The 16,332-nt window shown below is 38.0% G+C and overlaps 1 protein-coding gene across 1 annotated transcript in view; it reads right to left on the bottom strand.

Annotated features, from left to right (window-relative positions):
* Positions 1 to 4,285: 4,285 nt before the first annotated feature.
* Positions 4,286 to 16,332, bottom strand: part of SMC3 (structural maintenance of chromosomes 3) — a 53,068-nt gene continuing 41,021 nt past the window's right edge. Inside the window, exons 19-29 of the mRNA XM_084632963.1 lie at positions 15,267 to 15,419; positions 12,226 to 12,377; positions 11,572 to 11,730; positions 10,701 to 10,808; positions 10,099 to 10,207; positions 7,803 to 8,050; positions 7,458 to 7,670; positions 6,535 to 6,726; positions 6,179 to 6,356; positions 5,462 to 5,568; positions 4,286 to 4,661 (exon numbers count right to left, since the gene is read on the bottom strand). Of these exons, the coding sequence (XP_084489089.1) occupies positions 4,590 to 4,661; positions 5,462 to 5,568; positions 6,179 to 6,356; positions 6,535 to 6,726; positions 7,458 to 7,670; positions 7,803 to 8,050; positions 10,099 to 10,207; positions 10,701 to 10,808; positions 11,572 to 11,730; positions 12,226 to 12,377; positions 15,267 to 15,419 (1,691 nt within the window). The 3' untranslated portion in view covers positions 4,286 to 4,589. The remainder of the gene's footprint in view (positions 4,662 to 5,461; positions 5,569 to 6,178; positions 6,357 to 6,534; positions 6,727 to 7,457; positions 7,671 to 7,802; positions 8,051 to 10,098; positions 10,208 to 10,700; positions 10,809 to 11,571; positions 11,731 to 12,225; positions 12,378 to 15,266; positions 15,420 to 16,332) is intronic.

A 16,332-nucleotide genomic window follows, 5' to 3' on the forward strand; every position in this document is an offset into this window, starting at 1 on the left:
CCACCTCCCACCAGTTCTGTCTTGTCTCTCCCTTATCCCTGCTAAAACAGCCCATGCTCCCCCCAAATTCCAACCCTTCTCCCATGTTTTTGACTTACCTGTAGGATTTTATCTATTTTGACTTACCCTATTTTGATTTATTATTTTTGCCTTTATATAAAGTAATGGTGTTTAGTATCCTCTTCAAAGCTCAGCTGTGTCTGAGCATTTCACCTATCACATGCCCCTGAAAAGGTGAACTGTGAAGCCAAAGTGCTCACATGGTGGAACTTCAGGGAGTGGGTGTACCTGAACTACAGGAGAGACTGGGCAAGGTATGCGAGAGAAAGCACAGGTCCACCTAAGGCAACCAATCCACATGGTCCCATATCTGTGAAGGGATAACAGACAGAGACCAAGCAAGGCCAAAAGCCAAGGAAAGAGACAGTGCTGAAGTCTACTGAGATGCAGGGAAGCTCAAGAGCACAAAGGTTTAAGTGTAATGGACTACACCACAGCAACCATGTGAGTGCCCAGCAACCTTTATCAGAGCTATGTGAGAAAAGCTAATACTCACTTTTCTAGGGTGCTTGGCTGTAGAACTCCAGTAATACATCTGTAGCTGAGATCACCAGAACTTTATGATTATTATTTATTTATATTATGCTGCCATCTATAGGCCAGGCTCCCACTGTGCAAGCACTATTCAAATAAAAAGAGGCAGTTCCTGCCCCAGAGAGCTTTCTGTTTCCACTCACATCAGAAATATAATTTGACCAGATCAATGAATAAAATGTCCTGGTTGAGGTCTGTCTGGGTACCAAAAAGTATCAGTGAAATTAATGGAGAAACTAGACTGATCTACACTTCTGAGACCCAGACTGCTGTCCAGTTTCAAAGGCAAAAGTCCCTGCCTCAAGAGGTCTCATGTTTTCTGCAATTGCAGTGGAGGTTCCTTGGCTGTCTATCAAGTCTGAAGTGCCTTCTGGGCCAGCAGCTGACTAGGAGGAAGACTTCAGCTCTCTGATTTCCTCTTTTTCCGGATCCTTTATGTCTTGGGAAAAAAATCATTTTTATTGCCAGAGAAGCTCTGACCTCTGGTTACTCCCTGATTTTGGAAGCGATACAAAGAAACATTCATGCTTCCTTCATAAGCAAATATCTACTAGGAAATGGTTCCATGTCCCCAGAAGAAATTTCTGGAGGCACATATTGAGAAATCCCATTCAGGGGTTAACCAGACAGATGGTATCTAGTCACTGGAGATAACCTGCTAGAGATGATCACTGCCAGGAAATGGCTGAGGCAGTGAAGATTTTGTTCCTTGTTAAAATCTTTTAACCAGGGTTGTAAAATTGTGGTGAGAGCCATGCCTGCTTTGAGCACTGAACAAGTAATGCTCCTGCATTGGGTTCAAAAGTTGTAGAGTAGCCTGGTTGGACACTTGTGGGTGAAGGCATCTGTGCTCAGGAAAAGATTATCCATTTCCCTTGAGAAGTACAGGCTTGAGCAGGAAATTTGTCAACTTCTTGGTTACTTGTATCTTTCTGATTAAATACTTCTTTAGTTAGGGAATAGTTCTGAATAGTCAATAAAGTGCCTGATCAGGCAGTCTTCTTTCTGATTTAAACATCCCCTTTGTGGAACTGGCTTCATGGACAAGATATGAGACTGCCCAATACACAGTATACCCATTATTTCAGAGTGGAATTTTGAGCTTGTGGTCCCATCTCTCAGGTTTTTCAGGCAGCATACTAGCATTGTAGTAGATTGCAGAAGTCAACCCTGAAGTCATTGCTTGAAACTAATTGTCAGCTTCACTGCCCTTAGCAACAACATTTATTCTCCCCTTCCCCCACCCTCTACTTTTGAGAGTCTCAACCCCCTGATCTGTAAGATGTTGCACTGTACGCTCCCCATGCCAAGAGGCTTGCATCAGCTATCTGTACTCAAGTTTCTTTTAGCGGGGTACCCTCTCCTTCCTGGTTCACCATTTCAGTTACAGGAACATGTGTTGAAGAATGCCGACATGCCTCTGCATCATGTCTGGTGAGTCATTCCAGATTCTCAGTATGTTCTTTTGGTTTCATGTGGAGCCTTATCTGTGGTACAATATCTATTTGAGACTAGCAGTCCCAGAAGTTGAAGGCAGAGATGTATCATTGACTGTTGTCTTGCCAAGATCTCTACTCTCAGGATCTGCAACTTCTTAAGAATCTTTTCTGTGATGGGATCTCTGTTCACTCACAGGTGGGAGAGTTTCTGAACTGACTGGAGTGAGCACTCCATCAGATAGACTATGAATCTGTGTGCTGGGGGGGACAAACTGAATGGGAACGTCTTATACTGCAAATGAGTTTGTGTGAACAAATATTAGGCAGTGACATAGCCTTATGGATATGTAGAGGTTAGCATCCACTAGATTCACGTACAGTCTTAGAGATATCACATCCTGAATATCCCCAACCTGAAGCAAATACCCACCAGCAACCACACAACACAACAAAAACATTTAACCCAGGAACCAAACCCTGCAACAAACCTTGTTGTCAGCTCTGTCTGTGTATCTATTCAAGGGACACCATCATAGGACCTAACCATATCAGCCATGCCAGCCGGGGCTCGTTCACCTGCACATTTACCAATGTGATATATGCCATCATGTGTCAGCAATGCCCCTCTGCCATGTACACTAGCCAAACCAGATAGTCTCTATGCAAAAGAATAAATGGACACAAATCTGACATCAAGAATTATAACATTCAAAAACCAGTAGGAACACACTTCAATCTCCCTGGACACTCAATAACAGACTTAAAAGTGGCAATTCTTCAACAAAAAAAACTTCAAAAACTGACTCCGACGAGAAACCGCAGAACTGGAATTAATTTGCAAACTGGACACCATCAAATTAGGAGTGAATAAAGACTGGGAGTGGATGGATCACTACAAAAACTAATTTCCCCCTGCTGATACTCACACCTTCTTGTTAATTGTTTGAAATGGACCACCTTGATTACATTGGCCTCATTAGCACTACAAAAGTGATTTCCACCACTTCTTGTCAACTCTTGAGAGTAGCCCACTTCCACCTTAACTGAATTGGCTCATTAGCACTGACCCCACACTTGGTAAGGCAACTCCCATCTTTTCATATGCTGTATATTTATATCGCTCTACTGTATTTTCCACTCCATGCATCTGATGAAGTGGGTTTTAGCCCACAAAAGCTTATGCCCAAATAAATGTGTTAGTCTCTAAGGTGCCACAAGGACTCCTTGTTGTTTTTGCTGATACAGACTAACTCTGCTACCGCTCTGAAACACATCCTGAACGTGACTTTCACCATTCATTTGTTCAGTCGCTGTAGGTCTGGTATTGTTGTTCTTACTCCTTCTCTTATTTTCTGTAGGATGAACAATATGGACTAAAGTCCAAAGAATTTTTCTGTGAATGAAATGGTTTCTACTGCTCGTGTGTGCAATTTCCTTCTTGATAATTTCGTTTGTCTAGGTCCCTTGCTATCAGAGATGAAACGAACAACAGATGGGGTTTAGAAAAACAAATCAGAAAACTCTCCAGTACCCTCCCGGTCTGTGGTCTTAGTGGATCCAGGTATTTGTGGGAGACTTTGCCCCCTAGATGGCTTTTTGGCTGCTGACACAACGTGCCCTACTTATGCAGACTTTTGGAGCTGAAAAGATGCAGTAGGGATTATTATTATTTTGGCATGGGTGTTTCCAAGGTTCAAGAGTACTGCTTACTGGAGCACGAGGCATCCTTTCTTCAATATCTCTTAATTCGGTAGAGTCAAAAGGAAAGTCTCTGTCTTAGATGATTTACAAATTTTTAGAGTCCTCTAATAAGGCTTGCCAGTATTTTCTCCTACTATTTCATCCAGTTTTTGGTTCAGCATTTGACAGCCTGTGAAAACGGACGCACACAAATTTAGTGTTTTTCTGCTGAGTCGCAAATGGCATCTGGCTACAGAATTTGATACTTTTGTCTGAGCTGCAATTTGCATGGCATCCACTCTTGCATCATGCAAAGGAAAATAAATGGGAAGATAGATGTATACAGAAGAGAATGAGAGACATTATTTTGCCTCCTATTTCCTATGTGCAGCCAGATCCTACATGTCTACAGTCTTTACCTGGACTGATGGAAAGGGAATCCTGTAAAGAGAAGACAACTTCAAACAGCACATCTGAATTACAGCCATAAAACCAACTGTTTAATTGAAGCTATTTAAAAAAACAAGTGAGGCAGTATAAATGATAAAATTATAATTAGGAAGGAATAGCTAGCACTTTTCAAAAAAGCTTTAAAACAGCAACAGGACACTTTACAAAAAGATTTGTAGGGATAAAGTTTTCAAACTACAGGTATTGTATAAAGGTAACATGTATCTTATAAAAGAATACAGCAACAGAGACAAAATGGGTACTCAAGCTCCTCTGAAACTAATAATCTTCGGTGGTCTTGGTTAAAATGTATGTTCAAAAACTAATTTTAACAATGACTAAATATTTCAGATTTTAATTTACAGTTCCCCGGTGTAGGCATCACATTATACACATCTTCCAAGCAAACTGGCAATACATTTCCATTTAACCATGAGTAGTATCATCTTCCACAAAGTCTTTGGCCATCTCTGCTGTGATCACATCAATATGACTAACCTAATGGGGGGAAAAATATATATATATTAAAAGTAATGTCTCCTAGATAGTGAAGGCCTCACTTTGAGAAAGTGCCAAATGAGACCCAGTGATGGGACTATAATAGTGTCAATTGAGATGAATGGCTCTAGAACACTGAAGATTGGGATTCTGTGAACTGCAGGTTTTAACTCCTTTTAAAAAGAGACTGATGACAACAGTCAGAACTGGTACTCTTCAAGCGCAGACACCAACAGCTCAAATGCATCTCTGTTGTGAATGTATTACAGACATACAACAAATGAATCCTTGCTATTTTAATCATAATTCTGTCATGCAGGAAGTGGAGACTTCCAACCATGCTGCACAGTCCCAAATCAAGCAGCGGCTATGTGATGTGGACACAGATCCACTAGACACTGAGTAGCCTAAGGTCTCTGTCTACCACTTTTCAGAGTAACAGCCGTGTTAGTCTGTATTCGCAAAAAGAAAAGGAGTACTTGTGGCACCTTAGAGACTAACCAATTTATTTGAGCATGAGCTTTCGTGAGCTACAGCTCACTTCATCGGATGCATACCGTGGAATTTCATCCGATGAAGTGAGCTGTAGCTCACGAAAGCTCATGCTCAAATAAATTGGTTAGTCTCTAAGGTGCCACAAGTACTCCTTTTCTTTTTGTCTACCACTTGTGACTCTAAACAAAACTGAAAATTTAATTTTCCACCCCACTGGGTTAACTTAGTCTCACCTAATGTTCAATATCAGCAACATAATTTTATATATTATGTTTATTTATATAGACATATTTAAAAATATTTACCTTGTTTCTGAATTTTACACCATAGAACTTATCCGCTGACTCAAGCAGTTCAGGCCTAAAAGTTGTTGTAATAAACTGGGCGTGTTCAGCTAGTTCCATAATCATATCTGAAAAATAAAGGACATCCTTAAGCCAGCTATCTTTTCAATAAACAGGCCACAATTCTTACTAAGAGGCAAATAACAGCTGCTCTTTTCTTGATAAACAAGAGTGTCCAATTTTTATTAGATTTTACATAGTAACATCAATTATGTGTTACAAGAAATACCACCATTTGGTGTACCAATGAATTGACCCTTTATGATGAGTCACGGGAGTTTGATTTAGTAAGCATTTACTCCATTTCAGTCATAAGATACGCATGCTGCAAAAAGTTGGATTCAGAAAAATCTGTTTTCTACAAGTAATTTGCCAATTTCAGAACCAGAGTAAAACTTTTCCCCAATTGTAATCTTTTAAGCTGATCTTTTAGAAATTGTATGCTATATGTAGACATTTCCTAAAATTAATTTTGCAGTGACTTTTTGAAGATAACACAGCCAAAGAAATACAATTTATATTCTATATTCACTGCATGCTGTCAAGTACATGGATACAATAACATATGTCCCTTTACTATGAAAAAAATATTTTATTTGAATATGAAATAAACAAACAAACATACATCATTTTAACCAGATTATTCTTTATTGAGGAACAAACAAACAAAACCTTTACCTGAAACAGCCTTTCTGTGCTGAGCATCCAGAGCTTGGTCAATTTCATCGAACAGGTAAAAAGGTGCTGGATCACATTTCTGGATAGCAAAAATCAGGGCTAGGGCCACCAAGGACTTCTGTCCACCTGAAAGTTGCTGCATTTCTCTCATTTCACCCTGTTTTCCTGTAAATGACACCTAAGAACATGCCATAAAAGGAGTTAACTCTACCATATTAGGACATCAAATATTTCTGTATGGTGTTTGAATTTAATTATTCATTATAACTGCAGTTTCTAGAGCTCATTTTTAGAAATGTAATTACTGGTCTACTAAAAGAGTACCACAAATATTGAAATGCAAAGATTTTCTTTACCCTAATCCCAACTCCAGTGAACTGGTCTACAGATGGCACACTGCTCTGAGATCCAGATCCCCTCTCACTTTCAGCACTGCCTTCACCCTCATCCTGGGATTGACTGCCCTCCACATCTCCTTTCTTCATCACTAGCGTGGCTTTGCCACCAGGTACTAACTTCTGGAACACCTCACTGAAGTTTTTTGACACCTTGGAAAACAAAAAAGTTAGTGTCAATTCAGGTTCATCTATATGCAAATAGATACAGTCTAATCTGAAAAGCAGATTAAAACAGCTATTTTTACATATTATGACAATAGATTATCCTTAAAGAACAGAGATATGCTTGAATACTATAATCTATAGCATTTACTGTAGAAATCCAGTCAACCAGAAAAATTGGCTTTTTAAAGTTTTTCATCCTTTTTGGAAGGTCTATGGAAAGGGACAAGACTCATAATATTGTAAGACAGTAAATACCATAGGATAAACTTGCGGCTTCCCCAGGGCACGATCCAAAGCCCAGTGAAGCCAATGGAAACTCATGGATGTCAATGGGCTTTAGAGTAGGCCCAAATTAAACAGGGTCTGGGAGTGCTGTAGAGAGAGTTCACCTTGCATTGTATGCAAAGTATGCCCTCACATCCTTGGCCAATATTAGGAGCAGCTTTGATGAGTTCCAAAAAGAATCTTACCCAGTTCTAAGGTGAATTCTGAAGGTAGAGGATTTAAACTAGGGGATTCTCTATAGATGGCTCTTATTCGTAGTACATAACGAGGAGTACGAGCCAAAAAGAAAAAGGTGTTTTAAAGTGCTCTGAGAATCTTACTGGCTCTTAACACACTCAAGCACTGATCTATTCCATCCTACAGAGCTACAGCATTGCAAAACTAATTTTCTTCTGACTTCATAGTCTTTATCTAATGGTTTCCAGTATTACCTGTTTGAAAGTAAGTTGGATAGCTTCATATTTTCTGAGTTCAAGGACATTCATCAGCTCCATAATAGATTTGTAGCCCCTGTCCAGCTCCTCCTGTCTTTTTATCAGCTTCTCCTTCTGCTCTGAGAAGTTAACAAACTGGTCTAAAGCTTTTTTATTGACATGGCTGTATTTTTTCAGCTCTGTGTTGCACTGCTCCAGCTTACGGAATAACTGAGGAAAAAACAACAAACACATCACGATGACTTTGGGTTCTGTTCCAGTTTGACATTCAACACGCGTGGTGCTACACTCCCAGGCAAGATCATGTTATGCTTTTGCAATAAAACCAAGCACACTTGCTACCTGTTTTAAACTCAATGTCTGATATTTTTCAAAGGCCTCCTGTGGAAGTGAGCCCAATTCCCTGATTTTCTTCATGCATTCCTCCTTCTTCTTGAGAAGCATGCCTTGCCGATTGGTCATCTTTTCAAGTTCTTTTGTGTCATGGTTAATTGCATCCATGTGTTCCTTCTCCATGTTCTTCCAGCGTTCCATACTTTTTTGGAGATCTTTAATCCCTGCTTCTGTTTTGTCAATCGAGTTATCCAGATCTGAGATGAGAAAAAGCAAAGTGGAATATGCCTGTGTAAAATTAGCAGTTATCCAGCCACTGACCTATTAAAAAAAATAATCAGAAAGCCCACAGAGTAAACATGTTTTTTTGGGGTTGTTGGTTTGTTTTTTGAATATAAAATTACCCATGAGGTTAAAAAGTTGAAAAAAGAAAAAAGTTTCATGGGTATTTTATATAATTAAAAATCTCACTGAAGAAAGTATACAGAATTCTTAGTCAAAATGAACATACTATGGGACTATTTCTTACATTAAAGAAACTCTAGTGTAAGGCTGTGCTAAACTTGGCTATTTGGCTTCACAAGGATTTATGGGGGAAAAAATCTTCAATTTTGAGCCTTTGGGGTTTAACAAACCCAAAATCTTGGGGTGAAAGCAGATTAAATCGATGAATTCTGCATGAAAACCACTGAGATCTGTGACTGTCACATGACTTCATGCAAAACCCTAAGACAGACCAGGTTTGCCTGAAACTGAGGTCATGATCACAAACCTTAAAGAGGCACACAGTGTAAGTCAGGACCCAGGTTAGACCCTTGAATCATTTAAGTACAGTATCCTGTCTAACACTGGCTAATATTATATAGTTTAGGAGAACATGTCAAGACTCCATAAACAATTACGCAAGAATGTGCCCATAAGGAAGGTTTCTTCCCAACTCCCAGGAGTTAGTGGCTGACTTGTCTTTAAGTCTGACAGCTGATATCTCCTTCACAATTACTTACTAGGATTAAAATATCATACACATTTTTATCCTTTATTGATTACTACAAAATTATTTGCTTCAATAATATTTTGTTAAATGAGTTCCCCAGGTTAATTATATATTGTATAAAAATGTTCTTTTATCAGTTTGAAATTTGTTTCAATGTTATTTGTTGACTCTTAATCTCATGTTATGCTCAATTCTTTAACCAAAATGAATACCATTGTGATGTTACACCCCATATTCTTCATAGAAATATAGTTATGGCATATTCATATCATAACTAAGATATACCTTATGCAAGGTGGCTCATGCAGGATATCACTGGAAAGGTTATGATTTAATGAATGTGATTATCCAATCTGTATGCATGTATCATATTCTGTTAGGAATATTGACTATGTAACAATTACAAGTGTGTGTGTGTACTTGGGGGAAAACACCCACCAGACAGTAAGCAATCATCCTAAATGACCCATTTAAGAAAGACAATAGAACTCTGAAGATCCTAATCTCCCACTTTCCTGAGGTGCTTCCTGGGATGCTGCCTTGACACAACAAGGTCAGGTGATAATGTCACCCGATGAAAAATACCCCCCTTGGACACTGCAGGTACTTTTCCACTGTAGGGGGATGAGGATCAAACAGAGGATTCCCCCTTATGTAAATCCTTTTTAAAGGCTGGAGAGGTGGTTGATCTGGACTGTCCTTCATTGCCTACCCAAGAAGACAAACTGCTGAAAGTACCTGAGGGGAAAGGTAGGGATGAGTCCAGACTGAGACAGGGGTCCAGTCTGTAAGAAAAGGTAACTGGAACTCTAATCTACAGAAACTCTGCATCCTGCCTAATTCAACATTTAGGGTGAGAAATTGCATTTTGTAACCTGTTTCTTTAGTGAATCAAGCTTGTTTTGTTTTATTTGCTTAGTAATTTGCTTTGTTCTGTTTGCTATCCCTTATATTCACTTAAAATCTGCCTTTTATACTCAAATTTGTTTTATTATTAGACCCAGTTTGTGTGGTTTCTGGGGGTGGGGGGTGGCAACAAGCTGTGCATACCTCTTTTCACATTGAGGGAGAGGGAGAATTTGTATGAGGTTGCGCTGTGCAGATTTTTCTATACAGCGCAAGACAGTATTATTTTGCTGCAAGAGGCCAGAGAGCCTAATTCAGCAAAACAGGGAGAGGGAATCCAGGCCAGTGGAGCAGAAGGGGCATCTCAAAAGGGGGGGAGGGAGGGAGAGTCCAACCCATTACAAACACATTTATAAGTACTGTAAAGTGTAGAGTATCTTCATTCCAAGAATCAGTATTACCAACCATCTGATCGTGCCAGGGTATCCTTCACTCGTTTGTTGATGGCCTCAAGTTCTGATGTTGTGGCAGTAAGAACAGTGCCCCCTTCTGTCTCTCGTAGCTCATTCAACTCCTATGGGACAAAAAATAAAACAGTAAGAATAACCATAGCAGGGAATCAAAGTACAAGCCCACACTGCAGATGACATGGGTTAGTTTCTACTACACTGGTCAATATGTCTGACTATAGCCATTAAAATTCTTTTCATAGAGGAACAGATTTTGTTTTAAATTAAATCTAAACCCCCAAAAAATCCACAGCCAGTGCTGTACAGTTCTGTTATAATGTGAACTTGTGTTTAATAATATACACTGTACTTCTGCAAGCTTGGATACACTGTCAGCCACACCTCAAATACGTCCTTAAAAAATTCTGCTTCAATCCTAAAAAAACCCAAAAAACCATAGCTCAGGTTGCATGTTGAATAAACAGACGTAGAAAAGCTATATATAATTATCAGCAGTATATCCGGTGCATATTTAAGAGAAGAATAGTCTGCCAAATCTCTGAAGGTGCAAGGCAAGAATATTTTACAAAATGGATCTAAGAAAATCAATAATCTTACTTGTTCCACTTGGTCTAAGCGTTTTCTGAGATTCTCATTGAGGTACGTCTCTACTCTTGTGATGATGCCTTCCAGTTTAATCCTCTCATTCAAAAGCTGTCTATTTTCCTGAAAGAAAGAAGGAGAGAATCTTAATTGTATCAAACAAAGGCTCCCAGTGAAGGTTTATTTTTTGAGGGAAGAAAACTTTGTAGAATACCAAAAAAATGAAAATATTACACAATTCCTTACATGCGTGGAATTATTTTAATATGTAAGAACGTTTAATATTTAATATTTGTACAGCTATCTAGAATCAAAACAGAGCAAACAGAACCCAACTTTTACACTATTAAACATGGAAGGCTATGTGAAACTTTAGCCTTGTCCAATTCTTTACCAAGACCAAAACAGTTCCAATATTTTATGTCCTTAAAACGTCATGTTCTTTCAACTGACCCAGATGAAACAAAAACTGAGTTGGTTTGTTTATTTCATAGCACAGTTCTGTCTCCCCACACCCTGCAGGGTTTGCTGAAGGAGATGCTGCCCGTTTCAAAACCAAAGCATGGGAACGAGTCAATTTTAACATGACGACTGCATAATAAAAGGTCTTATTGAAAAGCAAAATATACCTAAGTTAAAGAAAAAGTCTAGACAGTATCTGAAAAAAGCATAAATATAGAACATACAAATATATAGCACAGACAGCAATTAAAGAAAACATCTCCCTCATACCACGCAAAGATCACAGATCTACATAGCTGTGGATTATCAATGACACCTCACTTTTCCTACATAAGAAGAAAAAATTTCAATTAAAAGAATGTCTTCTCAGTAAGAAATTTTCCACGTTTAGTGTCATGACATCTTTCCTCTTAGTTCTCCTTACTTGTTGCAGTTGTCGAATCTCATCATTAAGTGCATCCACTCGTTTCTGATCATCTAGGCTGAGCTGAGACAGCAAGTCCGTTCCCAATTCTGCTTTTAACGATTCTCGAGTTGATTCCATGGCATGTAAACTTGCCTCCAAGCTTTGCAAGCTGCGTTGCTACAGAACAGATTATTGTATTAAATTGGATCATCATTCATATAAAACTGCAGGCTTCTCTAAACTTGTCTTTCTACTTGTATGGAGTAAATCCAATGTGGTAGTTTTACAGACAACATGAACAGTCCAGGCAGACCAGTTCAACTTGTAACCTGTCAGAAATGCCAGACTACCAACTCTTTTCTAATGACACTTCTATCAGCATGCATGCTACAGTCTCCAATGAGAAACAATTTTTAATTTTTTAAAAAAGACAGCTTATAGAAAGGAGAAAGCTTCATTTTTAATTGAAAATCATCCCCTTTGATTGCCCCTCCTGAGCCCTCCATGATACTTTCCAACATATGGTTAACTAGTGCATTGTGTGTACCAATTTTTTATTTGTCTACTCAGACTATAAATTCTTTGGGACAGGAAGTATGTCTACTCAGACAATGATACAATAACAATTAACTAAGAAGAAGTCACTAACAAGTTCTTACATAAGCTATATACCTTTGGCATAAAGGTTTTTTCAGACTGCTGCCTCTTCTCTTTCAGCATTTTCATCTCTGACAAGATGCTGTCCCGGGAAGCTTTGAATTTTCTCTGTTGGGTCTCAATCTGCTGCATCTGATTCATCAGTTGGTCAATTTCATTATTAATCCATACAGTGGGCTAAGGAAAATTCCAAGTTTTAAATATAAGAGGTACTTTAAACCCACACTATTACTGCAGTTTCTCATTTTTGCTCACTTCCCATCATACCACAACTTCCATAGATATAGAACCAGTCACATTCAGCTGCTCTCAGAGGTCAACACAAAGCCTTCAATTGACCGGAAGAGATTAAATAGGTCAGTTTAGACTCTTGTGGTGCTTTATCCCATTTCCTCTCAGATGTCAAATATGTTGCCTCAGCAGCAACCCCAAGACAGACATATCAGTAGCAGTTTTATAGCACTGTAATCAGTAGGCTCTAGAAACAAATGCAAAGAAAAATTAGTGTGCCTGATTTATTAAGTGCTATTAGGATTAGGCCAAACATTGATGGGGGACAGATTATCCAACATCTGCCCATTGTAAGGTTTCTTGCAACTTCCTCTGAAGCATCCGGTGCTTGTCAATGGTCACAGACTGGAATATGGAGACCACAGGCTGATCCAGTATGGCAATTCCTATCTTCCTCTGCCTTAGATCACAAGGATGAAATCTTGACCCTACTGAAGTCAGTAGGAGCTTTACCAGTTTTAATGGGACCAAGATTTCACCTACGTGTCCACATTACAAATGCTACCATTTGTTAGTCAGAGAGAGAGAGGGAGGGGGTGCCCAAAACAAAAAGACCTTGGAAACATAACTAGACTTTTTGATCCCAGAAGAGGTCCAACACTTTGGTCAGGAATTAGGAACACAGTAGAGAATTTTAGCGCTCTTGAACAGGGCCAGTATTAATTCGTCTCTTAAAAAAAAAAAAAAAAAACCTTTTCTATAAACTGTAGTGTGCTAGTCTGGAATCTGATGCTGAAAGCAGGTGTGGGGCAGACTGGGAGTCTACACATCATTAGAAGCAGGAAACACTGAGCATTAGAAGTTTAATCTTGCTAAAGCTTTTGATTCTACTCCAAGTCTTTATTTATGGCGTTTCCCATGAAACTAAAAGTTTTTAAAAACTTCTTCAATGTTGCCAGAGGTGCTACTTACATACAAATGTTATTTACAAATGAAAAAATTAAGTCACAATTATTCACTCTGGCCTTAAAAGTCTCACCAATTCCTTCTGAAATCCTCCTTCAATAGCTACAATAGCATCCATGTTGTTAGTCATGTAATCTGCATCAGTTGACATATATTGAGACAGCTTGATAACTCTCTATTCTACATATCAACAATTTGAGAAAGCTATAATTTACCTGCTTATAAAGAAACAGCTGTTCTGTCATGACTAAAGAGGTTTACAAAAAGCTAGTGAAATACAGAGATTTAGAAAACTAACTTCAACTTCTCCCCTTTTCCATATGATATTCTTCTGTATTTTAAAACATCTTACTGCTATCCACCTACATATTAGTTTCCTTTCTATTATTTTAGACATGTATTAAACATACCATATTAACAACTGACCTAATTCTATATTTACCTTACGGGTGAACAGAATATATATCTTGGCTAAATAATTACTAAAATCAGAAAAGACATCTATCTCAAAAGCTTATTTAGAAGAATGCAATAGACACCGAAGGAGAGAAATAATTAAGGGTAGCACAACGGGGTAGAAACAGAAGAAACTGCATGAGATTAAGAAAAGACTAACGGTCAGAAAAAGCTTCCAGACCATGACATCTAGCAGACAACGAAACAGCAGGATGTGGTAGAATCCCCGTTACTTTGTGTAGTTTAATCCTAAATGCCCTAACACTAAAAATAACTCCGTATGGAACAACCTTGTAGTGACTATGGGATACATCTCAAGAGTTAACAGACCCTTCCCAGCTCTAATATCTATGAGCCTCTATATAAAATAAATAAATAAATTTATATAATTCAACATAGGATTGCTTTTACTTTACAGCACTTTGCTATAGCAATATCCTTTACAATGTTATAATGTTGCTATAAGAAGCAGAGTTATGAAAACTTCACTCCAAGCACTGAAAATACTGAGGATTCTCAAAACTAGACTAAAATATTTTATTAGGACTACAATATTATGCACACAGCTTATGGTTTCAAGATGATTTTTTTTAACAATTGTTATAATCTAGTAGAGATGTTCAGAAAACAACTTTACTAATTTTTCCCCCTTTTAAATCTCAGGATGCTAGAGCCATAGTAATATTTTCTGAAAGGACATCATGCAGCTGTCTTTAAGATCTAGTCGCTAGTATCTAATAAAATTAACCTTGCTGACATTTTTTTATAGTATAAAATCATGTTTTAAGACCTAGAGATATTGGTCTCTTTATATTAAAAATACAGGTATAGTTTATAGAAAGTTAATAAATTGATAATAGAGGACAAAAGCATGTCAGACATGAGCAGTATGTGTTAAAGGTGGTTATAACTATATCAGTAAAGGTGTTATAAGTAACCTATTGATCTGTTGGTGTCTATATCACTTAATCATTTATTAAAACATCTCCTGAGCACTGACTAATGTCAAACTCTATTTACAGATGTACAACTAATCAAGGGTAATTGAGAGACACGTTATATTAGAAATTAAATTCTCCAACAATATAAATCTGGCATAAAATTTATTAACAGATTCATTTATGTGGGCTCTGTTGCATTTTTAATATAGTAATTTTCCCGTTTTTTGTTTTTTTTAAATGTTGACTCTACTCTCATTAGAGCCTCTATACCAGTATATAGAAGAAAGCCTGCATAGGCAGCAATTACAACTAATACCACAGAAAATAGACAATCTGTAAAAATAAAGTATTAAAACAATTTTTCATTGTGTAATGAAGGTGGGAGAAAATAGAAAGCTCACGAGGCCTTATTACCATGCAACTTTTTCCACACAACATGCACAAATACATCAAAAAGGATATTTTCAATGTTTCTGCGCAAGTTTTCATTGAGTTTTGCTTCAAGTTCACCAAGTTCTTCTTCTGCCTTTCTAACATCTTTTTGTAGTTCAAGCCGAGACTTTCTTGTGTCATAATAACCTCCAGTCAGAGCACCACGATGGCTGACTTGATCACCTATGAACAGAACACAATTAAAATGGCACTTTTGTACTGCACACCCATAGGACATGTTGTTCAAAGCAATTCCTAGAAGCTAATGATTATTCTGCTAATATGTACTTTAAGTACTGTCAATTTCCTAGAGAGATTCTATACAATTCTGAGGAGTCATGCATGCACGTAATGTTTGCAATTAATTTACAAAATGTCACTTTCAAATGTTAACAAGGCAAAAAAAATCACATTTATTTTTGTAAAGCTTTTAAAAAGTGTATTTAATGCCTCAAGACTAGCAGATTCCTAGTATGATGAACTGCCTTCTCTCATCATCAAGCAGTTCAATTTCTTTTAACAACTTCTGAAAACATGTAATCTACATGAAAGTCAATTTATAGGAACAATGGGGACATCCAAACACCATATCACCACCAGTTTTTTAAAATGCATCATGGTAGAGCACTTTTGAGAAAAGTGGCCAAAACAGGCAGACACAACCAAGGCAAACTGGGCTAACCTGAAACAACTAGTGTGCGCTCTATTAAAACACTCCACTCAAAAAGGAGCAAGATCCAACCTTCTCTTAACATTTGCTGTTACACTGCATCCTTTTTACCAAGTCTTCTGCCGTACCTTGATCTGTAATTGCCGGCCCGGTTGATCAAAACCTTAGTCTGCTTTAGGCCTGACAGATCTTATGGTTAACTGTTTTGCCCAAGAAACATTACTCGTCACTAACTGGGATTCTTAAAGAACTGCCTCTGAAGATGCACTCTGGATGAAAACAGCAACAATGCTGCTGGACCCAGAATCTTCTATAATGCAATGACTGTTTGGGTCATGCAAGTAACATGTGTGGATCCTAACATTTGGACTCCAGGATATAAAATGGACTGTGGCCTCAACTGCCCTTAGTTTGTTCTTACACACT

The sequence above is a fragment of the Lepidochelys olivacea genome, assembly GCF_965140295.1.
Source record: "Lepidochelys olivacea isolate rLepOli2 genome assembly, chromosome: 7".
NCBI classification, from domain to species: Eukaryota; Metazoa; Chordata; order Testudines; family Cheloniidae; genus Lepidochelys; species Lepidochelys olivacea.